The sequence below is a fragment of the Neoarius graeffei genome, chromosome 21 (assembly GCF_027579695.1).
Source record: "Neoarius graeffei isolate fNeoGra1 chromosome 21, fNeoGra1.pri, whole genome shotgun sequence".
In the NCBI taxonomy this organism is placed as follows: Eukaryota; Metazoa; Chordata; class Actinopteri; order Siluriformes; family Ariidae; genus Neoarius; species Neoarius graeffei.
In genome coordinates this window covers 18131653-18158487 of record NC_083589.1, presented here as the reverse complement: position 1 = coordinate 18158487, position 26835 = coordinate 18131653, and the positions used below count along the sequence as shown (strand labels likewise).

The window sequence follows — 26835 nt, the reverse complement described above, 5'->3', positions numbered from 1 at the left end:
TACATGTTTCATGTTCCATGTTTAATTTTTTTGATGTGGTTTTGATCTAGTTAGTTAGATAGTGATTATATGCCCAAAATGCCCATAGTGATTATATTATGCCCAAAATGCCTCTGTCTCCAACTGTCTTACTGGAACTCACAAGTTTACAGTCTTCACAGGACACCATGGACTGCACAGGACAAGTCTACCTCAAGGACTATGGACACGGCGATGATACGATACGGTGCTCTCAGTGCTACGACTCCGTCATACCCCTGAGACCAAAAGGGGGACTGTAGGTATCATACCGCCATCTTGTGTCAGAACTACAATTCCCAGTCCACTTCCGTGTGACCTACGTCACGCGTGGGCGGGATCATCTACGTCATCATACAAGGAAACATAAAACAATGGGACAACGCTTCCATCTTTGCTCTCTCACGTCTGGCTTCCGATGGATCTGGATGTATAAAGAGGCGCGCTCTCCACCCCAAAAAGACGTCTTCTTTCTTGCAAGATCCATCACTCAGCGCGATTTTGCTTCTTACCCTTGGCAAAGGTAAACTCTAGAGTCGCGCGATCTCTAAACTCAGCCTGAGTTACAACCGGTTTACTTGCATTAGAAGTGACGTCACGACTGCAGCCCAGGCAGTCAGAAGTTAAGAAGCGATTGAATCCTTTTTAACTCAAAAGCGTTGTGCATCTGATTCTGATCAGAGACTTTTCCTCACGAACGCTGAGATTCGGACCAAGAACCCTCTGCTTTTCACAGGAACCACCCAAGTGCTCCGCTGGACCCGGAAGTTTTCTCCGCCTCCATCACGAGCGGCTCACGTGCTCCCACGGCGAGGCCCGAGACTACACCGGCGAATAGTTCTTCATATCTTGCTAAAGGCAGGATTAAGTAAGATTTTGGCATTTGGGCATAATTAGGATAGTCTTAGGAATTTGCTTTTATTTGAAATAGTGTGAATTTAAACCCAGGTTTATTGTTACACTGTTGAACACGCAGCGTGTTGATTTATTTTGGTTCTATGTTCTCTCAATTGTTTAATAGATAGGCTGCGCATGCTTCTCTCTTTTATTCTTTACTACTAACATATAGTTCTCATTATTATACATCTTGATGTCATTAAGATTTCAGTGGATTCAGTATGGTTATGAGCTAGTGGGTTAGCTACAGCTTCGCTTTTGTCTGCTTAGCAACACAAAGCTAATCAAGGCCTACCATGTGCTCAGCAAGCCATCAGGCCTAACAAACACACTTTAGCTAGGCTATAGGGCCTTTCACAAACACATACTAGCAACACAAGGCTAATCTAGGCCTCCACCACGTGTAGTTAGCTACACGAGGCTAAACACAGAGCTAATCCTTTGTTCTGTTTAGATAACATTCTTTTGTTTAGCTACCAACAAGCTAGGCCTCCACCACGTGTAGTTAGCTACACGAGGCTAAACACATGGTCAAGTCCTTCACACTCCCTCTCTCTCTCTCTCTCTCTCTCTCACACACACACACACACACACACACACACACCTCACTGCTTGTATATATTGATTTATCTTTTTATCTTTGTATAATAAATTCATTTATTAAACAAACTGTGTTTATTTGTGTGAACAACATCTGAAGTCCCCAATTTTCTCAAAGAATTCAAAAAGGGTGCAAATGGTAAGTGATCTTAATAATTTGGAAATGTACCATAATTTAGCTGTTTGGTAATTTATTATTAAGCACCAGGATTAATGGTATGATTCACTAAATGATTCCCTAAATGATTCATTGAACAATTCCCTAAATGATTCACTAAATGATTCATTGAACGATTCACTGAACGATTCACTTCAAATGAGAGTGATTCTATGGTATGATTCAATTCAAACGAGTCAAATTAAATGATTCAATGGGATTGATTCATTTTAATTATTGACCTTCAAAATTTAATGAGACTGATTTAACGAGATTGATCACTTAATATCAATAATTAACTGATTGCACCCACAAGCATCAACAACGCTTTTTCTGAGGTCTGTGTATGCATGCACACATGCACGCATACATACGACCTGTGCAGTGACGAGTAAAAGGTGTTAGTCTAACTTTAGGATGAAGTTTTCTCCATACATCACAAATGCCCATCTCTCTTGACATCCTTCTCACTTTCTTGCCTACTGTGTTTTACTGAGCCTGAGCTAATCCTGAAACATCCCACTTTGGATTCAGTCTCAAATTTAAAAAAAATCACCTCCACAAATCACCATTCCCTGTGCTTTAGTAATTATTAGATCGAAAATCTGTCTGTAGAATCCCCACGCCGCACCTGGAGGTGTGTATACATTTATAAGAGTAATTTCTGTTCCTTCTAATCTTCCTACCACTATATTGTATCTTCCTTCTTTGTCTCCGACTTCCAAAATCTTTTCCAAAGTTATCCTTGCCGATATCAGTGTTGCCACTCCCCTTCTTTATAGGATGCTGAATAAACCTGGTCAAAACCATGTCTACCGTAAGTTTGGCATGTTCCGATTCAATTAAATGAGTCTCCTGAAGAAATATTACATCTACCCTGTCTTCTCATTTTGCCCAGTATTTTACTTCTTTTTTACCGGGTTGAGTACACCCTTCACATTGTAAGAAGCCAACCTAAGTGGAACTTTCTGGCTTTCCATATTATGTCAACTGTCACCTTTGACCCTAATCCTCCCCAACTCCAAAAGAATCTGAACATTAAAAAGAAAAAAAATAGAACAGTCCCTGAAAAACATTGACTTATTACATTTCGGTATTGTCCTAAGGTGAACTTCCTGTTTTGAGGTCTTTTTTTGTTTCTTGAGCACTTTCTTCGCCTCCATGTATTCCCGGCGCATAGTCATGGTCCACAAAAACTCTTCTCTTGATACAAAAATCATTTTTTTGTCAGCTTTAAGATTTCTTCTTTAGTTTTACTGTTCGAAATCTTGACAATTATAGATCTCAGGGGAGATTTGGTTGGTGGTTTTGGGGCCAAGGCGCAGTGTGCATGCTCAGTCTTGAGGTCGTCAGTATGAGGCAACTTCAGTTTGTCCTTAAGCAGATTTTCCACAAATATCATCGAGGAGCTGTCCTCTGACCCTTCCTCTATGCCATAAATTCTTATGTTCTTCCTTCTTGCTCTTCCCTCCTGAACTGTTAGCCTAGCCTGTAGCTTTAGCAGTTCCCTCATGGCCTCCTCCAACCCTTGCACTCTTTCCTCTGTCTCAGAGATTCACGTTTTAGCTTCATCCACTCTACTGTTGGTTTCCTTAATATCCTCTCGTATTTATCGGAGTGTGTCTGCATTTTCATACTGAAAGTCTCTCAATTCTTGTACTGTAGTATCACTTGCGAGCTAGCCATGTCTGTTGCCACCTGTAGCCATTCCGACACAGGGGAATATGTGTCGCTTTCGACCCGCTCTTTTTTGGCTAAATTAGTCCGCTCTTTTGCCTGTGAAACTTTTTTTTTGTCTCGCTTTGGGCATATTAATAACGCCTGTTTAATATAACGTACTAATAACTATTAATCATTCAACAAAATACACTGTTATCTTTAATGATCAGGGAGCCCTGATGTTATGCTGCTTTCCTCATGGCCGCTCAACCAGAAGTCCCGATGTATAAATCTTTCAACGACAATAAGACTTCTCCTTCAGCCCTACTTGGACGGGATTAAATGTACATGGGGTCCTGGGGGTAAAACCTTGACTACACACTCCCTGGGGAAGCATTTTTAGAAGGAGAAAGAAAAATAAAATAAAAAAACTCAGGAGACACTGCATTAAAAGCTGACCAGTGTCATTAAAAGCAAAGCAGTGCGGGACAAATTTTGAAAGCTCATTGCGGGCGCGGACGGGAGGGGGAGTGCACAATGCGGGAGCGGGCGGGAGAGGTGATAAGCTGCAGTCCCGCTAACTAAAAATGCCACAGACTCGGAAGTGGGAGTGCGAGTGCGCAAAGCGAGAGCTGTCAATCAAAGCGAGAGCTGTCAATCATGATCGCATGCAGCGCTCAACTTGGAATGTGTTAGCAGAATGTCAGAGTCTAAACAATAAACTTACAATAAACCTAACAATGCCACCTATAAATACACAACATGCAGATCTACATAACGTTATCTGCGCCACCTCACAGCAGTTTGCTTAGCTATTTTTAATCAGGGCAAATAGCCTTATAGCCAAAACTAGTATATGATGCTTTAATTTATGGAGATGCCTTTTGTTTACACGTGATTTCCAAATGAGGAGTATTGTAATTTTATTTTAGTCTAAATGAACATCTACATCAAGTTGCAAGCATCAGGGGAAGATTATGGACGCACCAAATTTGGCTTAACGGTCATTTAATGGTGAAATGCCGTTCGCACTGTCAGCCAACTTCGGGTTGTTTCTCTGAATTCCGACAATAAACGAGACCATCCGAACACATCTGAAAACATCGTGGTTTGAACTGTGTTGGTTCAAATCATACCAAGTTGGTACTACAGCTTTGGGAAACAGTCGTTTTTTGGATGTTAGTTAGTTCAAACTTGCATCGTACCATATTGGTTTAATGCTAACTTGGTTGGTTGTTTGGGATACACACCCCTGAACGTGAGCTGTAGATATTTATGCTCAAATCCACTCAAAGTAGGGGGCGGGGCACCATCACGCTGTGTCTTTAAATTATATTAATTTCTTATAGGCCTACTTGTATTTCCTAGAATGTAAATGTGAGGAGTGACCTATAAGCTATGTGCAATTTACAATATTCTTAATATCCACTGTAGATTTTGGTAGGTGTGTTGGGTATCTCTGTAAAGCCTCAGCTGCGCATGCCGCCTGGCAATGCACACCCTCGCTACGTGCGCTAGGTGAAGGATCGGTCAGTGGAGAGCTCAGCTCAGCTCAGCATGTTTAACTCCCCAAGCCAATGACAAGAACTTTCATGAGAAATAACGCGAACGTCTGCATCATGCGTGATTTGCAGGCGGGATCAGGACAAAGTATGGCAGGCGCAGGTGGGAGCGGGACTGAAAATCATAATTCTTTGTGGGAGCGGGCGGGAGCGGGACTGCACAATGCGGGAGCGGGCGGGAGCGGGACTGAAAATTCTGTCCCGCGCAGACCTCTACTTGGTCTCCTCAGTTCCCAAATGTTTAGTGTGTTGTTAAAAATAAGAGGTGATGCAACACAGTGGTAAACATGGCCCTGTCCCAGCTTTTTTGAAACGTGTTGTTGGCATCAAATTCAAAATGAGTATATACTTATGTTAAAAAAAACACCTCAGTTGCAACATTTAATACATGTTAACTTTACATGTTACTATTTTCAATGAAATATACAATTTCCATGATTTGCAAATCGTCATTGTGGCAGCGGGGGTGTGGTCAAGCGCCGGTCTGTGACAGGAGGGCGGAGCCAGGGAAGGTGAGTGGCAGAATCACTACACCTGACGGTAATTAACCTGTGTTTGTGCGTCTTCCCAGTACCGCGCCCTATTTAAGGAGGCAGAGGGAGAGCAGAGGAGAGCTCTTCCCGGGACAAGAACACAGCGTGTGTGTGTGTATTTACCCGAATATAACTGTTGTTATACTGAAAAGTCTGGCAATAAAAGCCTATTCTTACCTGAAGCTTTGTCCTGCCGTCCTCTGTGCTCCACCCACACCTAAGAGAGCTCTACAGTGGTGCTGAAACCCGGGAGTAAAAGGTGGAGCACCAACTCAGCAGCCCCATGGAATCCTCCCCGTTCACGGACCTGGTCCACGCCCTCGCCACGGTTCAGCAAAGCCAGCACCAGGCACTCATCACGCTCCGAAAGGAACAAGAGCGGTGCTTCGAAGCCCTGGTGCTGGCCCAGCAGGAAGATCGCAAGGCGTTCCGGCATCTCCTCGTGTCGGCGGGGTCCACCAACACCCCGGCCGCGGGCCCGTCTCCCCTCACCGTGACCAAGATGGGCCCGCAGGACAACCCCGAGGCGTTCCTCGCATTGTTCGAACAGGTCGCCAAAGCCTCGGGGTGGCCGATGGAGCAGCGCGCGGCGCACCTCCTCCCCCTCCTGACGGGAGAGGCGCAGCTGGCCGCGCTACAGCTCCCCGCCGACCGCCGGCTGGCCTACGCGGACCTTCGCCAGGCCGTCCTCCAGCGCGTGGGGCGCACACCAGAACAACAGCGCCAGCGCTTCCGTGTGCTGCGGTTGGAGGAAGTCGGCCGGCCGTTCGCGTTCAGCCAGCAGCTCCGGGACGCCTGCTGGCGGTGGCTGAGGGCCGATGATCGCGACGCCGAGGGAATCATCGATCAGGTGGTGCTGGAGCAGTTCAACGCCCGCTTACCAGCCGGAACTGCAGAGTGGGTCCAACGCCACCGCCCGGCGTCGCTGGATCAGGCAGTAGGACTGGCGGAGGATCATCTGGCGGCTGTTCCAGCAGCAGGACAGCCGACGACGTCTTCTCTTCTCTTCTCTCTCTCTCCCCTCCCTTCTGTGTCCCGTCCTCGCCTCATTCCCCCACCACGGAGACGGGGGCCGGCTCCACCCCAGCCGGCCCGCCGCACCCGTGGTGCCCTCTCGTTTCTCCCTTCTGTGTCTGTCTCTCCCCCCCCTCAGGTGAGTGAGCCCCAGAGCACCGGTGCAGAGGGAAAGCCCGGGCCGGTTTGCTGGCGCTGCGGGGAGCCGGGCCACCTGCAACAACAGTGCGCAGCAATGGAGGTGGGCGCGGTGGTACAGATCCCCGACGCGCCAGAAGCTGCCCTCGATCGGGCCGGAGCGTATCACATACCGGTGAGTGTCCAAGGGGCTACATATCAGGCGTTGGTGGATTCTGGTTGCAATCAGACCTCGATCCGCCAAAGCCTGGTGCAAGACGAGGCATTGGGGGGAGCACAGGGGGTGAAGATGTGTGTGCACGGGGATGTTCACAGCTACCCTTTGGTGTCAGTCCACATATTTTTCAGAGGGGAAAAATCTATAGTGAAGGCGGCGGTTAATCCTCGCCTTACCCACTCTTTAATTTTGGGGACTGATTGGCCGGGATTTCGGGGTTTATTGACGCGCCTAGTAAAGAGTGGGTCCTGCCATTTGACAGGGGGAGGTCCCGGTGTCGCTTTGGCTGGAGCTGCTGTCGCAGAGCCGTCTACGTCATCTCCGCGACAGAGTGAGGAGCCGCCGGCCACTCCTCTTTCTGTTGGGGAATCCCTCGCGGATTTCCCATTAGAACAATCGCGAGACGAGACTCTGCGACATGCGTTTGACCAAGTGAGAGTAATCGATGGTCAAACGCTCCAGCCGAACGCCACCCCGTCCTTCCCCTATTTTTCTATTATGAAGGATAGATTATACCGAGTGACGCAGGACACTCAGACGAAAGAGCGAGTCACACAGCTGTTAATTCCAAAGAGCCACCGGGAATTGGTATTTCAGGCGGCTCACTTTAATCCCATGGCTGGACACCTAGGGCAGGATAAGACACTAGCCCGGATAATTGCCCCTTTTCTATTGGCCAGGGATTTGCGGCGATGTCCGTAAGTGGTGTACGGCGTGCCACGAATGCCAGTTAGTAAATCCAGCGGCCATTCCAAAAGCGCCTTTGCGCCCCCTACTATTAATCGAGACCCCATTCGAAAGAATTGGGATGGATCTCGTCAGGCCATTAGATCGGTCAACACGAGGGTACCGCTTTATATTGGTTCTGGTGGACTATGCAACGCGATATCCGGAAGCGGTGCCTCTTTGCAATATCTCAGCACGCAGTATTGCGGAGGCCCTCTTCCACGTCATATCCTGGGTTGGAATCCCGAAAGAGATTCTGACTGACCAAGGCACCTCGTTTATGTCACGAACACTGAGCGAACTGTATGGGCTATTAGGTATTAAGCCGATCCGCACCAGCGTTTATCACCCACAAACGGACGGTTTAGTTGAATGGTTCAATCGCACCCTCAAGAATATAATTTAAAAAATTCGTAAGTGAGGACGCACGTAACTGGGATAAATGGCTCGAGCCCTTGTTATTTGCAGTGCGAGAGGTCCCCCAAGCCTCCACGGGGTTCTCCCCGTTTGAATTGTTATACGGGCGTAAGCTGCGCAGCATTTTAGGTGTGCTGCGAGAAAATTGGGAGGATGGACCTTCACAGAGTAAAAACGAAATTCAGTACGTTATGGACCTGCGCGCAAAACTCCACACGCTCACCCACCTAACTCAGGAGAATTTGCGGCAGGCCCAGGAATGGCAAGCCCGCCTGTACAACAAGGGCACGCGCCTTAGAGAGTTCACTCCGGGAGATAAGGTACTCGTATTGTTGCCCACGTCGAGCTCCAAATTAATCGCCAAGTGGCAAGGACCCTTTGAGGTCACACGGCGATTCGGGGACGTCGACTATGAGGTAAGGCGAACGGACAGGGAGGGGGCGCTACAGATCTACCACCTCAATCTGCTTAAACTCTGGAACGAGGAGGTCCCCGTGGCGTTGGTGTCGGTAGTTCCGGAGAAGGCGGAGCTGGGGCCGGAGGTTCAAGAAGGGACATTGGCATCACGTACCTCTCCGGTCCCCTGTGGAGACCACCTCTCCCCGACCCAACTCACGGAGGTCGCCCAGTTGCAGGCCGAGTTTTCGGATGTGTTCTCGCCCCTGCCCGGTCGCACTAACCTCATAGAACACCACATAGAGACGCCCCCAGGGGTGGTAGTGCGTAGCCGCCCTTACAGGCTACCCGAACACAAAAAAAAGGTGGTTCGGGAAGAACTTCAGAGCATGCTCGAAATGGGCATCGTCGAGGAGTCCCACAGTGACTGGAGCAGCCCGGTGGTCTTGGTACCCAAGGCCGACGGGTCGGTCCGGTTCTGTGTGGACTATAGAAAAGTCAACGCGGTGTCTAAATTCGACGCGTACCCAATGCCTCGTATTGACGAGCTGCTCGATCGACTAGGCACAGCTCGCTTTTACTCAACACTGGATTTGACGAAGGGATATTGGCAGATCCCCTTGACTCCATTATCCCGGGAGAAAACGGCCTTTTCCACACCGTTCGGCTTACACCAATTTGTCACACTTCCTTTTGGGCTGTTTGGGGCGCCCGCTACGTTTCAGCGGCTGATGGACAGGGTCCTCCGGCCCCACGCCACCTATGTGGCCGCATATCTTGATGATATTATCATCTATAGTAACGACTGGCAGCGGCACCTGCAACACCTGAGGGCCGTCCTTAGGTCACTGAGGCGGGCGGGTCTCACTGCCAACCCGAAGAAGTGTGCGATTGGGCGGGTGGAAGTACGGTACCTGGGCTGCCACTTGGGCAACGGGCAGGTGCATCCCCAAATTAATAAGACAGCAGCGATTGCGGCCTGCCCGAGGCCCAAGACCAAAAAGGGGGTGAGACAGTTCCTGGGGGGGGGCTACTATCGTAGGTTTATACCTAATTATTCGGACGTCACCAGCCCGCTGACTGACCTCACTAAAAAGGGGGCGCCAGATCCGGTCCAGTGGACGGAGCAGTGCCAGCGGGCTTTCTCTGAGGTAAAGGCTGCACTGTGTGGGGGGCCACTATTACACTCCCCTGACTTTTCTCTCCCTTTTGTGTTGCAGACCGACGCATCGGACAGAGGGCTGGGGGCTGTGTTGTCCCAGGAGGTGGAGGGGGAGGACCGCCCCATCCTGTACATCAGCAGGAAGCTGTCGGTGCGTGAGGGGCGCTACAGCACTATTGAGAAGGAATGCCTGGCGATCAAGTGGGCAGTCCTCGCCCTCCGTTACTACCTGCTGGGGCGCCCTTTCACCCTCTGTTCAGACCACGCGCCCCTCCAGTGGCTCCACCGCATGAAAGATGCCAACGCGCGGATCACCCGTTGGTATCTGGCACTCCAACCCTTCAATTTCAAGGTGGTCCACAGGCCGGGGGCGCAGATGGTCGTGGCGGACTTCCTCTCCCGTCAAGGGGGGGGGGGGGGGGGGGGGGTCGGCTGCGGGACGGACGGGCGCCCGGCCTGAGTCGGGCGGTGGGGGTATGTGGCAGCGGGGGTGTGGTCAAGCGCCGGTCTGTGACAGGAGGGCGGAGCCAGGGAAGGTGAGTGGCAGAATCACTACACCTGACGGTAATTAACCTGTGTTTGTGTGTCTTCCCAGTACCGCGCCCTATTTAAGGAGGCAGAGGGAGAGCAGAGGAGAGCTCTTCCCGGGACAAGAACACATGTGTGTGTGTATTTACCCGAATATAACTGTTGTTATACTGAAAAGTCTGGCAATAAAAGCCTATTCTTACCTGAAGCTTTGTCCTGCCGTCCTCTGTGCTCCACCCACACCTAAGAGAGCTCTACAGTCATATTCTGTTTTATTTACATTTTACACAGCTTCCCAATTTTTTGGAAACAGGGTTATCCATATAAACATAATAGACTCCAAATAAATATATAAATATTCCTCCATAGTTATCAGTCACAGCTACGCCAGTTTAGTAATCTATAATTTTTCTAAGTGTAGTCCAAAATACGTTTCCCATTCTTACTGCATCTCCTAAATTTCATGTTCATTTTAAACAGTTGAGGAAAGTGTTCTATTAAACAAAGAGCAGGCAGACCTGTGTGGTGAGTTGAGTGGTGTGTGAGAGGGAAGCGGTGGTCGCTGGTTCAACTGTGAGCGTGAGAGTTACTGTAGGTAGCAGTGCTGGAGAATCATATAACAGAGGCTCGATCTTCACATTGAACCTCGTCTCCTCCTCCTCTACCTCCTCTTCCTGTTCCATAGGCCAGTCCTCATTGTCTGACTCTCCTGCACACAGCCAACATGTCGCTTACTATAGCACTCCATTATAACCATTATTTTTCTCATTATTATTTCCAGCTTTAATGCCTGTCACAGGCACACTCTTTGGTCATGAGTGAAGATCGGTGGTCTTGGAACACATCACGCAACACACTCACCGTCACTTTAGTGCCACTGTGACCAAAGACCGTCAGCAGCAAAGTTTTGGCAGTTTTAATTAAAATCTCAGTGTGAATAGGACGCTGTAGGATTACACAAAACTCACAGGACAGCTATAGGGGCCTTTCACATGACATCATCGTAACTGCAAATTCATTTATGAGGCCATGTTGCTGGGCAAGCTATGTTTGAGACAACGACCGGCACAAGTGTACACGAGTGACTGTAAGCCCAATTCAGTAAACATCTACATCTAAAAGAACAATGCCAGAGACTTTGGATGTAATAACAGATGTGGTTATGACAGCCAAAGTAATGAGAGTGCTTTTGGATGTGATAACAGATGTGGAGATGAGCCTGGTTTAACTTTTCACTGCTTCCTGGTGAACCCAGAAAGATGAGAAAAATGGCAAGCTGCAGTTAAACAGGAAGACTGGATGACAAAGCATTCCCGTGTGTGTGGAGAACATTTTATATCAGGTTAATATGAAAGTTCTGTGCACCTGTTATTTCTCCTAATACTTTCTAGCTCAAGGCCAGTTATAAAAAAAAAAAATCCCATAGATCTAGCCTCAGCATACTCAAGTTAACACTCAACAAGTCCGCAAGTTGGCGTAACATGTGCAGACCCCAAAGAAAACATTCCCTCAACTTAGAATTCCTATTCAGGAATTCAGGATGGTCTTCTCAACTCTGATTTCAGGCAGTGCCATCCAATCAAAATAGCTTTGATTTTCCAACTGAAGTCGTGTTATTTGCCCGAGTGAGACATTTCCCCACACTCACCAGGCTCGCTGCTGGTTTTCTCCGTGGTCAAATGTGACAAGGGCGACTGAGGTCGCGAGTCTCCACTCAGTGAGTAACTGTGCTCGGCCTGGATGTGAGGAGGTGGGGGAGAGGCCGGGCTCAGTTCCTCCTCCACGTCAATCATTCCGCTCCTCCCTGACAGGAAGGGGTCGCTCAGCAGCTGGCCCAGCAGGGCCTCCTGAGACAGGTCATCCAGGAGCTCAGTGAAGTGCTACACATCAAGAGACAGAGGTTCAGAAGTGATGCAAGGAAGCACATACAGAGACAACAACACAACCACCAGTATGTGAATATGAACAGAAACAAAATAAGAAGAGATAACAGCAGTTTAAAGAAATGAAAGTGTAGGGAAAATTTTTTTAAAAATATAAAAAGATATGCATTATTAAAATTAAGTGCTGAACTGAATGTAAATGGCAGAAACTGAATTAATTGCCTCTAAAGAATTTACAATTTACACAAAGATTCACAATCAAGTGCCTCTCCCATGACAATCCAACAAAACCTTAAAAAGTAGGATATGGGCAATTCCATGTAAATGTCAACCTCACCATGCAAAAATAAAGCAACATGTAATACATCAAAACCACTCCCAGAGATATCACCTAGGCCTGTATTTTACAGATGTGAATAAGTTGAACCAATTTGTAACCAACCTAATATGTCACTGTCAGTCTTTCTTTCTTATAATGTAAAACCCAAGCTAAAATCAACTTTGATCATGTACAATTCTATATTATTGCCACAAGCCACAGAAATGTATGCTAAAATCCACAAAACAGCAAAACAATAGCCATCCTAAATATTATTTAAGAACTTTGATAGTTTTAGCTGATATTTAGAGAGTTTTTCAAAGGGTTATGGTGGTTTAATTGCTGATTTTCTAAACATATGCCATGTCTATTTCAGACGCGTCACATCCATAACGGAATTTCGTCACATCCATAACGCTGACTTTTCCTTCTGAAACTCTGCATGAAATACAAAATATTTTAAACAAAGATTTTTTAATATTCACCTTGGACCCCTCTATCAAATGGATATCTCCATTTCGACATTAGGTTTACAATTTCACAGAGTTTGATAAAAATGTACAGTCACCCAAGAAAAGTGATACTTTTTCTGTCACATCCATAACACATCTTTTATTGGCATTTTCTGGCATGCCCTAGATGTACTATGGGAATTGTTCTTGTTCTATCACTTCTCCAGTATGGTACAGCCTTAAAATATGCAACACCTGTTTAAATACTGGGAGACAATAAAACATGCACTGGGTCATTTGTTGCCATTTTGAGTTCAAGTGTCACGTCCATAACGCTGGAATTGCTCATATCAGAGTTTGTTAGGAAACTGCTGCACATCAAATAGGTAGTTTCATGTGTTGAATTCATTTCTTAAAATTACTACATTTCATTAAATGTAGAAATGAGCTGAGACTTTTGAACAATTAGTTCTCTGTAGATTCTCGCTGTTGTCTTTTTGTCATACTACTTTGTAGGAGATTGAAAAGTCTGGAAAGCCAAACAAATTCTGCTGAAAATGTGTGAAGAACTTTTGGGGGGGTTTTTGGCAGGAAATGATACAATTACATAAAGCATCGAAAGCTTATGATGGTGCGTTATTTGATGATGCATCTTCATAATATACACCTTTATTCTCAAAGTTGAGAAAACACTCCTTCACACCGACAGGGGTTCTCCTGTCCTGGTTCACTGCAGAGCCAGATGCACTTACTTGAATTACACCCTATACAGTGAAAGTGGTTAAACCCGCTGTCGAGACAAGCCGACTTTCACGCCACCAATAGGAGGCCATCTAATCTCACTTAGACACCTCTTTTCCATCAAGGCAGTTCAAGGACCAGTTTGGAGCCGGTGCCCAATCTCAAATCAGTTCTTCCTGTTTTGACAGCCAAAAGAACTGGTTCTTTGTGGCTCTCGAACACAAAAACTGGTTCCAGAATGGCACCAACATTTTGCTGTTGAACCAAGAAGCTCTTCCGTTAGGGGTTGGAGGTGAGATTATCATGACCATAGCGTTGCACAAGCCACGTGCAAGGGATGGGTAGGCGTGATGCCTTGCTCATCCAACATTAGCTACAGAATGGCAAGATGCCCAAGAAGACTTGCCATGATGATATGATTGTGACCAACAAGATCAATTAAAACCTTTTTTTCCTTTTTTTAAAAGGTTCTTAAAAAAAATCCATAGTACCGCACATAGTCTAACTAACCCAAAAAAGAAAAGGTCTTTGGTCCTCAAAGCAACATTTGTAAAGAGATGATGTAGTCCACCATATTGTTATTATTGCGCTTGGCGTTAATGTCGCGGGGAAAGAGTCGTTGTATATAGCGACGTAATAGCGTGCCTCTATGGTGACTCTAGCCAGTGGAAAAGCAAACTAGGAGGTTTGCAAGTGGAACCGACCCTGAACTAGCATCAGCACCAATCCAGAATTAACAACTAGTTCACATTAGTGTAAAGGGGGTATCTGTACAATCAGCAAGCTTGAGCTCTTCCTCAGATATCTGGTTGGAAACTACACACTTTCTTCTCTCTCTCCACCCTCCCTCCGTAATTGAAGCCACATGTTTGACTCCTTGCCACCTTTTACAGCTCACAGCAAGTCTCTGCTGCTTTCTTGATATTTCCCCTCATTCCAGTTCCCTTACACACTTTATAAAATTGTTTCATTTCCTTAGTGTTTCTGCTTCTGTAACTGATCTTATTCCCAAATCTCAGTATTTAGCCCCTGCATGCTAATACAGAATACTTTTCCTGTGTAAGGTGTAAAATATTCTACAAGTTGGATCCCAACAGCATCGCTGTCGATTTGTAAAAACACCACTTTTAATTTCTAACTTATTTCCCAATGAACCCAGGGACACTGCGTCTCTGCCACTAGGTGTGTTGCTTCACTCGGTCAAGTTTGCAGGTCTGTTATAGTAAAAAGCTCATTTGTTTGACCTGTGGCCTGAGCTAGACCAATCAATCTGCTCTTGTTGGCTGTACCCCCATTACCCCTCTCTTGGCTTCAGATGGCTGTGGTAAATCTTGGAAATATGTCTGAAGCAATTCTGTCTTGAGTCTTGGATTATTTTAAAAAGATTATTTCCTGTGAATAATTCTAGTCTTTTGTATATGATTATAACATTGAAGAACATCCAACAGAATCATTCCAAAGTTTCAAGACATGGAGCAAAGGACTGTTCTCAGTTAACAAACCAGTTCAACCAAACTCATCCCATCTCAGGAATTCCACCTCAACCTTCACCAGTTTGCCCGTACAATGACAACATAAAAATCTCCTGAGGCATTAATTTATGTAATCCAGTTGAGGTTAAGAGACATGGCCTTGATGGTCTACCAGAGAAACCTTGCAAAAATGCCTACTAAACAGATGGGTTCTGAGGCATGCAGCTGGGGTGCAAACTGGATGATGGTGCTTCGGCTTGTCCTGACTTGTTTGAGGGAAGCAAATGCTTTTACAGGATGAGACAGAGAGATAAGTGGACCAAGAAAAGTTTCTCTCGTGGTATCAAATCAAGTACACACATGAGTTCAAGACTGTTCAAGTCATAAATGCTCTGTCTGGCTTTTTCCAGCTTTATCATGACTCACACACCAGACCTTGTAAAAGCAGCTCCATCTGCTCAGGCATGTGCGCATGCATGCACACACACACACACATTCTTATACATCTCTCTTTGTGGGGACTCTAATATAATACATTCCCTAGCCCCTTAGCCTAACCTTAACAATCACAACCAAATCCTTAACCCTAACCTAAACCTGGTTCTAACCTGAACCCTAAAACTGAGGTCTTTATCCTCAAACAGCTCTTTAAAAAAACTGAGGACTGGCCAAAATGTCCTCATTTCCCAAAAACATCCCAACTCTGCTGGTAAAACATATTCCGGTCCTCAATATGCATCAAGTACAAGCACACACTTTAAGAAAATATCTGGTCATTTTAACTGCATCATCTCTCACAGCTGTATCTGAATATTATTACACTACACTCCCTCGTGGGGGCAACATACTGCCCAAGTTAAAAAAGATGCTGGTTCACAGCATCCTGCCTTTAAATTTAAAATAGTCAGTGCTGAATAAACTATTACCACTTTTCGACCAACAAGGAATGGGTTACATTCTTGTTCACACACCAAATTTAAAACCATTCAGAGCATTGAGACCAAAAATAAATTGGTTCAGAACCTGAAAAGTTGGTTCCCAGCTAGAACTGAAATATAACTGGTTTTTCCAGCACAAACTGTGACATTAGTGGGCGTGTCAGTTTGGAGAGGAAGCAGAGCACAGCAATGGAGAACACAATGAAAAAGGACATCTTCCGGGGGGGGACCAAAAAAAAAAGAGGACCGAAAACAAATATCCGCAAAAACAGAAAATCTCACAGGTAAAATCAATGCACACTGCCATCTTGCTACTACATGAACCTCTGTTCATAACGCATCCTTGAGAATGGTTCCACTCAAATGTGGTGAAAACGTTTGCCAGTTCACTATCTGGCACCAAGGTTCAAAGAATACTGAATGGAACCAGTTCAAAAACCTGCTCCCTGTTGGTCGAAAAAAGGTATCGATGACAATATATTTGCCAACAGGCACCTGAAAAGGTCTGTGGTTCCTAGGGGTGAACAATATAGCATCACATCTTGACATTTCAACACACGATAAAATACATCAGGTATGAAAATGTTTGAGATTTTGCAAACAAATTGGCAACAAACCAGTCCATAATGATAGAAAAAGTATTTAAATTAGTGAAAGGGGTGATGTTCAAACCATTTTCGCATACAGTGACTCGGTTCCACGACTAATGATGTCTTCCATTTGTACTAGGAAGCTGAGATTTCCAAATTCCCAGATGGAATTATTAACTAGAACACCCCTTGAAGTCGGATTTCCGACTTGGAAAAATCAGAGAAACCTCACCAACCCTGACTTCAAAATCGAAGATGGCTGCTGTGTATATCAACAGTAGTGAAAACTGGAGTAATATATATATATATATATATATATATATATATATATATATATATATTTTGTTCATTAGCACTTCTGTCTTATTTGTCTCATTAAATCAGCTGTACACACAGTACTATCCAACATCTACCTATGGACATGCTGCTATGGTATTTGTATGTGCAAAATACCACGCAATGAACGGTTATCAACTGTTCTTGCTAACAAAGGCTCACCTGGATAGAACTGGTATTAGTTTTTGACTTGTATTGGAAGACGGTCGACTCGGATGTGAAGTCATTCCCAGCTCCAACTTCCACCTTCTGAGGGAAATGGAATGCAGCATAAGGCTGCATTTGACAAAAGGAAAAACGTTCCCTCAACTTTGAATTCCTGCTGGTGTACTCGGGTCTCCTCAAACCAGAGTTCAACAAGTGATGTCAAACCAACATGGCTGCTCACAGCATGAACAGTAAACAGAAGCAAAAGCTTACCTTTAAATGAGTTCTATTATATGCATGAGCATTTGCTTTAAAATCAACATACAAATAGATACACTGACTACACACGTCACTGTTTTGAGGAGGAAAATACACATCACCCATCAAAGCTAGCCTGATGCCAACATGGAGGTGTCTGTGTTTTTTTCCAACTTTGTAGCTTGAATGCATGAAGGTTGGAAATGACGTAATTCCGAGCTCCGAGGAAAGTCAAAAGCACCGTGACTGTGGTTGGCGCAAGTGATAATTAAGTAATGTATATGGTCATATCACACAATAAGAAAATAATATTGCCATATTGCCCAGCCTTGGTGCTTGTTTATTGGTAAAGCCAGTTGGTTAATGTCTTCCTCTAAAAGTAAGCTATTCTTAGCCACATTTAATGTGGGGGTGTAGTACAAGATTTTCAATTGGTCTATTAAACCCCAGTCCAAATGTACAGACCTATATCTGAGACAAACACACTAACCACTCTAAATTCATCTGGCAGACATTAACAGTCATTGGGAGTTATGAGGGAAGTTCTACTGGAGGTCATACAGCAATATGGTGTATGAGAGTGGTTAGTGTGATTTTAAGCAGACGGTCCTGCGTTATTACATTGACTACAAACGCCGGAGGTCTTAACTCTATCATTACAGAATTGCCTGTGAATGAGCTCCGTTATTACACACACAGGCTACTGACGAACACATGATGTAGCAAGACAATTATGGTGAATTATATGGCGCAGTGTGGAAAGGGGGTGACAGGAAGCTCTAAACAGGACGTCATCATTTTCCTTTTACAGTATGACAAATATAGAGCACAGTGGGGTTTTTTACTATATAAATAAAAATACCAAACAAATGAAAAACTGTGCTCGTTACTTTGTATACTGTAAATGAGGCTTAGGGCAGTGGGTTTATGGACTCTTGAGAGGTGTTAGATGAATGTAGGGAGAGAAGGCCTCCTTGTTCATGGTGTGTGAATAAGAAAGACAGCACAAGGAACTGTATGTGTGCTTGAAAAAGTAGAAATTTCTTATACAAGGCCATGTTGGTGTTATTGTTAATGGCAGAATTCAGAGGGCAGCGCATCTTTCTTCATCCCGGGACATATAAGGAGGAGGGAAGCAGAGTGGGGGAGGAACATGTGCCAAGTGGGTTGAAGCAAGAGCAGAAAAACAGATGCCAAGTAGATATACCACAACGAGTGTGCAACAGCACACACGCACAAACGTTCCGGGGCAAAGGTCATGCCTCTCATGCAAATTTATACCTTGGTCTTTATTCACTCTCTGACCTGGCATAGTGATATCGTCCAACACGTGTCCGTTCCATTTGGATTTCATCAGAGGTTTCTAAAGGTGAGCTCAAGCCCTACCCCTACTGCATCATTCTAACTCAGAGAATCTGTCTGAGAAATCACACACACACCTTTAATAGGAACTTGTTCTTGATTCGAAGATTCCTGTTCTTGGTTGGCAGGAGTGGAACCCAATGTGGTCTTCTGCTGTTTCATGCCGAGATGCTTTTCTGCTCATCACGGTTGTAAGCAATGATTATGCATGTTACAATATCCTTCCTGGCAGCTCAAACCAACCTGGCCATTTTCCTCTGACCCTCTTATCAACAAGGCGTTTCCACCCACAGAACTGTCACAGAATTGCTTACTCAATTTTTTTTGTTTTTCCACACCATTTGTATAAATTCTAGAGACTGTTGTGTGTGAAAACCCCAGGAGATCAGTAGTTTGAGATACTCAAACCAGGCCAGCTGGCATCAACACCCATGCCACAGTGAAACTCACAGAGATCACAATTTTCCCATTCTGATGATTAAAGTGAACATTACCTGAAGCACTTGATTTGTATCTGCATGAGTTTATGCATTGTACTGCTGTCAAGGGATTAGCTGATTAGCTAGCTGCATAAAACAGCAGGTGTATGGGTGTTCCTAATAAAGTGGCTAGTGAGAAACAGAGACAAAGACACAGTGAAAGAGATTTTGTGTGTGTGTGTTTATCCCATTCAAATTCCATGCCTTGAGACCTTGTTTTATTTGGAAAGAGGCCTTGTGCTTGTACAATGTCAGTAATTATCCCCTGCCCAAACGAAGTTTGGCGGGGGATACAGAAACGGGTTCTGGCTGTCCGTCTGGTCAACGTTTTATTTTCCAGGCCATATCTTTAAAACTACTGAAGATATTGTCATGAAACTTCATATACATATCAAGCAACATGTGAACTGGTGCCTTTTGCTAATTTTTCAAATTTTTACATTAAAAATAGATTTTGACTTAGTTTCTAAGAGCAATGTTCACTCTTACACGCCTTGCTCTTGGAGTGATCTTTGTTGGTCGACCACTTCTGGGGAGGGTAACAATGGTGTTGAATTTCCTCCATTTGTACACAATCTGTCTGACTGTGGATTGGTGGAGTTCAAACTCTTTAGAGATGGTTTTGTAACCTTTTCCAGCCTGATGAGCATCAGCAATGCTTTTTCTGAGGTCCTCAGAAATCTCCTTTGTTTGTGCCATGATACACTTCCACAAACGTGTTGTGAAGATCAGACTTCGATAGATCCCTGTTCTTTAAATAAAACAGGGTGCCCACTCACACCTGATTGTCATTCCATTGATTGAAAACACCTGACTCTAATTTCACCTTCAAATTAACTGCTAATCCTAGAGGGTCACATACTTTTGCCACTCACAGATGTGCAATATTGGATCATTTTCCTCAATAAATAAATGACCAAGTATAATATTTTTCTCTCATTTGTTTAACTCAGTTCTCTTTATCTACTTTTAGGACTTGTGTGAAAATCTGATGTTTTAGATCATATTTATGTAGAAATACAGAAAATTCTAAAGGGCTCACAAATTTTCAAGCATCTCTGTACATGTTAATAAGGTGACGTAGATGTGCCTTTTCACACTAAGAAATTTGAGAAATAAATTTTTCATGTTCCCATGGAAACAATTTCAGACTTAGCTCCTTAAGTTAGTCTTAGGGGTAGGTTTTGTTTCTGGAGCAGAACTTGAAAACTGAGTGGTATGGTCTTGAAAGTTGGTATGTATGTTGATTAATGTACAGTGGGGCAAAAAAGTATTTAGTCAGTCACCAACTGTGCAAGTTCTCCCACTTAAAAAGATGAGAGAGGCCTGTAATTTTCATCATAGGTATACCTCAACTATGAGAGACAAAATGAGAAAAAAAAAATCCAGAAAATCATATTGTCTGATTTTTAAAGAATTTATTTGCAAATTAATGCACGAGTCCAAGTCATCAGTGTCCAAGTCAAGTCAGAATGCAGTTGCATTCGGACTCGTAAATTGGAGCTGAGGACTCTGATTTTTTATTTATTTTTTGTAATATGCCAAATTATTATGGAATAAGATATTGAGATCTACATAAATTTTTGTACTAATTTCGTGCAAGTGTCACACATACGCGCCTTGGCACACGCTTCAAACAGCACGCGCGCGAAGCAGACTTCTCACGCACACACCGTAAACGACTCTCACCTGCACAGGATTAAGGCGCAATCAGCGCACCTATATAAAAACTGTGAAAACACACTGTGGCAGTTCGTATGGGTGGGTGGAGCACAGAGGACGGCAGGACAGAGATCAGGGTTTGAAATAGGGCTTTTATTGCCACACTCTTCGGTGAACAATATTTGTCTCGAACAGATAGACACACACACACGACAGGCGTCTTGTTCGGGGATGAGCCCCTCTGCTCTCGCTCTCCCTCCTTAAGTAGGGTGCGGTCACTGGGAAGACACACAAACACAGGTTAATTGCTCTCAGGTGTAGTGATTCTCCCACTTACCTTCCCTGACTCCGCCCTCCTGTCACAGACCGGCGCTTGACCACGACCCTGCTGCCACATACCCCACCGCCCGACTCAGGCCGGGCAGCCGTCCGGCCTGCAGCCGACTCCCCCCCCCCCCTTGACGGGAGAGGAAGTCCGCCACGACCCTCTGCGCCCCCGGCCTGTGGACCACCTTGAAATTGAAGGGTTGGCGTGCCAGATACCAACGGGTGATCCGTGCGTTGGCATCTTTCATGCGGTGGAGCCACTGGAGGGGCACGTGGTCCGAACAGAGGGTGAAAGGGCGCCCCAGCAGGTAGTAATGGAGGGCGAGGACCGCCCACTTGATCGCCAGACACTCCTTTTCAATGGTGCTGTAGCACCCCTCACGCACTGACAGCTTCCTACTGATGCAGAGGAGGGGGCGGTCCTCCCCCTCCACCTCCTGGGACAACACCGCCCCCAGCCCTCTGTCCGACGCATCGGTCTGCAACACAAAGGGGAGAGAAAAGTCAGGGGAGTGTAAAAGTGGCCCCCCACACAGTGCAGCCTTTACCTCTGAAAAAGCCCGCTGGCATTGCTCCGTCCACTGGACCGGATCTGGGCCCCCCCTTTTAGTGAGATCAGTCAGCGGGCTGGTGACGTCCGAATAATTAGGTATAAACCTACGGTAATAGCCAGCCAGCCCCAGGAACTGTCTCACCCCCTTTTTGGTCTTGGGCCTTGGGCAGGCCGCAATCGCTGCCGTCTTATTAATTTGGGGACGCACCTGCCCGTTGCCCAAGTGGAAGCCCAGATACCGTACTTCCACCCGCCCAATCGCACACTTCTTTGGGTTGGCTGTGAGCCCCGCTCGCCTCAGCGACCTAAGGACGGCCCTCAGATGTTCAAGGTGCCTCGGCCAGTCATTACTATAGATGATTATACCATCTAGATATGCGGCCGCAGAAGTGGCGTGGGGGTGGAGGACTCTATCCATCAGCCGCTGAAACGTCGCGGGTGCCCCAAAAAGCCCAAACGGAAGTGTGACGAATTGGTGTAAACCAAACGGTGTGGAAAAGGCCGTTTTTTCTCGGGATAGTGGAGTCAAGGGGATCTGCCAATATCCCTTCGTCAACTCCAGTGTCGAATAAAAGCGAGCCGTGCTGAGTCAATCAAGCAACTCATCAATACGAGGCATTGGGTACGCGTCAAATTTAGACACCGCGTTGACTTTTCTATAGTCCACACAGAACCGGACCGACCCGTCGGCCTTGGGTGCTCCAGTCACTGTGGGACTCTTCGACGATGCCCATTTCGAGCATGGTCTGAAGTTCTTCCCGAACCACCTTTTTTTTGTGTTCAGGTAGCCTGTAAGGGCGGCTACGCACTACCACCCCCGGGGGCGTCTCTATGTGGTGCTCTATGAGGTTCGTGCAACCGGGCAGGAGCGAGAACACATCTGAAAACTCGGTCTGCAACTGGGCGACCTCCGTGAGTTGGGTCGGGGAGAGGTGGTCTCCACAGGGGACCGGAGAGGTACGGGATGCCAATGCCCCTTTTTGAACCTCTGGCCCCAGCTCCGCCTTCTCCGGAACCACCGACACCAACGCCACGGGGACCTCCTCATTCCCGGGTTTCAGCACCACTGTGGCAGTTCGTATGGGTGGGTGGAGCACAGAGGACGGCAGGACAGAGATCAGGGTTTGAAATAGGGCTTTTATTGCCACACTTTTCAGTGAACAATATTTGTCTCGAACAGATAGACACACACACACACACACACACACGACAGGCGTCTTGTTCGGGGATGAGCCCCTCTGCTCTCGCTCTCCCTCCTTAAGTAGGGCGCGGTCACTGGGAAGACACACAAACACAGGTTAATTGCTCTCAGGTGTAGTGATTCTGCCACTTACCTTCCCTGACTCCGCCCTCCTGTCACAGACCGGCGCTTGACCACGCCCCCGCTGCCACACATACTTACTTTGCCAAGTATTGAGTTACATTGCTGACACATTACTGAGCCTTATTTCCTTGTTTGGTTTCCTGATCCCTGATTTCCTGTTTCTCCTCTTTGATTCTGCTGAGTCTACGATAGCCTGTTTGTGCCTCGCTCGACCTATTGCCTGTTTCATGATTTTGCCTGTTCTTAACTTAATAATAATAATCAAAATTATTATAATTATTATTACATTTATATAGCACCTTTCTCAAAACCCAAGGTCGCTTTACAATTATAAGGAAAGGGAGGAGGAAAATAAAAAGTCCATCAAATAAAAGGTCTGGATGTCATTCCAATGGTCTAGCAGCCACAGTCCCACCAAAAGGTGCACAAAAACAAGTCCCACACCACCTGCCCAGCCACCATGAAGCCGCCAGGCAACACCGCGCCATGGATCCACAAAGCGAGCACAGAAGCACCGCCATGCAGAGCGCTGGTATTTCTCAAACTACCTGCACAGCCACCACGATGCCACCAAGCAACATCGCCCGGAACACCGCGCCAAGCACAAATGCACCACCACACAGAGCGCTGGAGAACCCCAATGTTAAAATGAGCAATGAGCTCACTGCAGTCCATAGCAAGGAGCACAGGCATCACCCACAGCAAACCAATGCCTGGAGGGGAACCGATGCTCAAAACTGGGTCCAGAACTACACCACAACCGGTGGGCAAAACACAAACACAAAAAAGAAAAACAAGAGAGAAAATAAAATAAAAAGCTCTGGTAAGAAGCAGCAGTCAGAATGTGCACGGCGTACTCAACTGGAAATGGAAAACTGTAGCCTTACACTTGTATTAATAAACACACCTTCTGCACTTACAGCCATCTCCCAACCATCTCTGACAGAATACTTCGCACTTCCTGACAAAAAGAATGCACATTCACCTGTTCATACATCATGTTCAGGAACAAACTAATGTTAATGGTGTTAAAACTGCCACCGTCAAATGGTGCAGTTGGAGTCTTGTTCTTGGACTCTACCCCAATCAATAGTGGCCTCGACTCGGACTCGAAATTTTTTTTAATGACTTGGACTTGACTCACACTTGAACACTGGGGACTTGAGACTGGACTCAGACTCGAGGTTTAGCGACTTGACTACAACACTGGTGTCAAGTCAAGTTGACTGCTAGCAAGGCCATGTTTCAAAGGTTGTAGTTTGGTGGTACTGTTCATTTAAAAGTCAGAGTTGGAGCCAGACTGATAAATTCCTTGCTGAGATTTTTTTTTCTTTTGTTATGCTTATATACTGGGTTGCTCTAGCATTTAAAATCAAGAACACCATGATCTTGTTGGTAGTTAAAGGTTGGCGTGGTGGTCCATAAGACCACAACAATTTGGTTTACTCTGGACAGCAGCTGATGTGTTTTATCAATATGAGAAGAACGCAACATGGTATTGGGATTGTTCTGCACAATATAGCTGAATACAAGAGAATCAAAGGGAAGCAAGAGCTCATCTGAGAAAAGGAAACCCAAAAGTGATACAGCCAGACAGCTGAGTCAATGTCCAAAAGGACATACTGCCTTTGAAAAGAAGTTGAAGAACATGGTCAATGAGAGGATGGTATGTGGAGAACATTAGAACATCTGCCTTACAGGGCTTGGTAATCTGAGGTCATTGTGCATTATATTATGAGCGAGCTGCCATTTTGGAAACATTCATCACTTATTTAGTCAAGTGGGCAGTAGAGTTAGTCGACAGGGTTTCATGCAACCGTGTACCGAGTGTTCATTATAATGGGACGTTATTGTTCTGTGAAATGTGATCTCAATAACATGGATGTTGGTGTCAAATGGGTTGAAGCTGCTAATCTCCTGGGATTTTCACACAAAGGTTTCTGGAGTTTTCATAGAAGGGTGGGGGGGACGGGACCATCCAGTGAGGGGCAGTTCTGTGGACAGAGAAGACTGGTTTGAGTGGACAGTAAAGGCCAATTTATGCTGACAACGCAGTCCTCGCAGATGGCGTCGCAGATGGCGTCTGCGTAGCCCCCCCTTGGCAGACGCTCTGCGCGCACCTCCCAAAAATTGTGACCACCGCAGAAGCCTCGCAGACAGCGTCGCAGACAAGAGGGCTCTGATTGGTCCACTCTACATCCGCTGTACACGCACTTCCGCTTCCCTACTTTCCCGGTTTGGTTTGTTTTCACTACCGCCATTTTTAAAAACACGAGCGAAGATGGAGCAGCACGAAGAGCGGTTGATCGAGGAAGTGAGGAAGTACGTACATCTATACGACTCCAGTTCTAGTCATTATAAGTAACCGGAGGATAAACACTCCACTAACCACACCCACCAACTACTCCTAGCGATTTCGTGACTTCGCGCCCCCTTGCGTTGTGGCAGTGAATAACATCGCGCATGCCTATTACTCCCCGCTCAACGATAAATTACAACTGTCTGCGAAAAGCTATCTGCGAAAGCCTTGTCGCAAGAGCATGCAGAGGCCCTAAGGATATACTAACTCAAATAACTCTACAATTGTGGTGAGCAGAAAAGCATCTCAGAATGTACACCATGACAGCAACAGTAAAAGACCATGGTCCTGTTTGCCAAGACCAGGAATTTTTGGCTACAGTGTGCACCCACTCAAACTGGACCCTGGATAGTGAGTGTATGCTTATTATGCTTAAACACACAACACAAAGATAAACATTAATAAAGTCACTGTGGAGAACGACGAAGACATTCTAACTTCAACTATAGCTCCATACATTAAAACACACAGTGTTATTACACTGTGGCTTGAAAATCTGTAGATGCTCTACCCATTTATCTGCAAATTGTACACAGGCTTTGAATGACTTCATATTAACCAAACGATTAACCAAATGAAAATTACACACACCAGAAATGTAAAAGGAAGTAGCATGTTTAGATCATTACTCCATTCTGCTTGGGAAGAAAAGACTAATTTTGCATATATACAGCTGATGTCTCCCTTGACTTGCTTTGAAACCAGTCCTTAAAACCAACAATGAAACAGCTAACCATTTCAGCTCTCATGGCATGTGTGGCATGTAACCAAAGATGTAACCCTAACAAAATGGCAGAATGATCCCACAGCACCATCTAGATACCTTGCTCTTATTCAGGACATGACTCCAGTTTGGCTCAGACTCAGATGCTCAGTACAGCCATCACAGAGTCTGAAATCCATTCTACACTTTAGTTGGCTACAAGCTTCAAACAAACATCGCGATCTGATTATATTTGTATACACAGATACACAAACTACATGGCCAAAAGTATACAGACAAGCGTATGGATAACAAATCCCCACAGTCAGTCACACCCCAAAATCTAGCGGAAACCCTTTTCAGAAGAGTGGCACTTATAACAAGAAAGGGAGGACTAAATCTGGATAAACTTTTGAACGTTCAATTGTGTTTTGTTGGCAGCAATTAATGGTGAGTTATTGGGATACCAGAAATATTTCATGTTGACGCATACAGTGATACCACTAAATGTTTGTGATTGGTTGTTACAACGTCAGTCTAAACGCCTCTTCCTGTAAAAGCATGTGGATTTGGGCCATGTGCAGTGATAAATGTACCAGACACCCTTGCAACAGCTAGAAGTCTGGCTTGCCGCACTAATTTGGCTCTGCCCATGAGATTTGTTTGGGTTGAAATGCGTGTCATCATGACTTCCATTGTAAGGAATTTGTGTGCAAGATAAAAGGAGCCAGTTCCATGACAAAACTCATGTTGGTTCTGGATTCAGAGTATCTCTCAGTTTCCGTTCCCCCCAGCAGAGACAAACACATGGGTTTAAAATGTAAAGGGAAGGACAGTGGGGGTTGTAAGATTTTGGAGACCCAAGGAAAGGTCACAGTGGTGAAAGTCCAGGCCTTACACATCAAA

The 26835-nt window shown here is 45.6% G+C and overlaps 1 protein-coding gene across 2 annotated transcripts in view; it reads right to left on the bottom strand.

Annotated features, from left to right (window-relative positions):
- The window catches only part of creb3l2 (cAMP responsive element binding protein 3-like 2), a 110765-nt gene that overhangs the window by 34570 nt on the left and 49360 nt on the right, over positions 1-26835 (bottom strand). For both annotated transcript variants that reach the window (XM_060902765.1, XM_060902766.1), the window contains exons 2-3: positions 11673-11904; positions 10543-10733 (exon numbers count right to left, since the gene is read on the bottom strand). In XM_060902765.1, coding sequence (XP_060758748.1) covers positions 10543-10733; positions 11673-11904 — 423 coding nt within the window. The remainder of the gene's footprint in view (positions 1-10542; positions 10734-11672; positions 11905-26835) is intronic.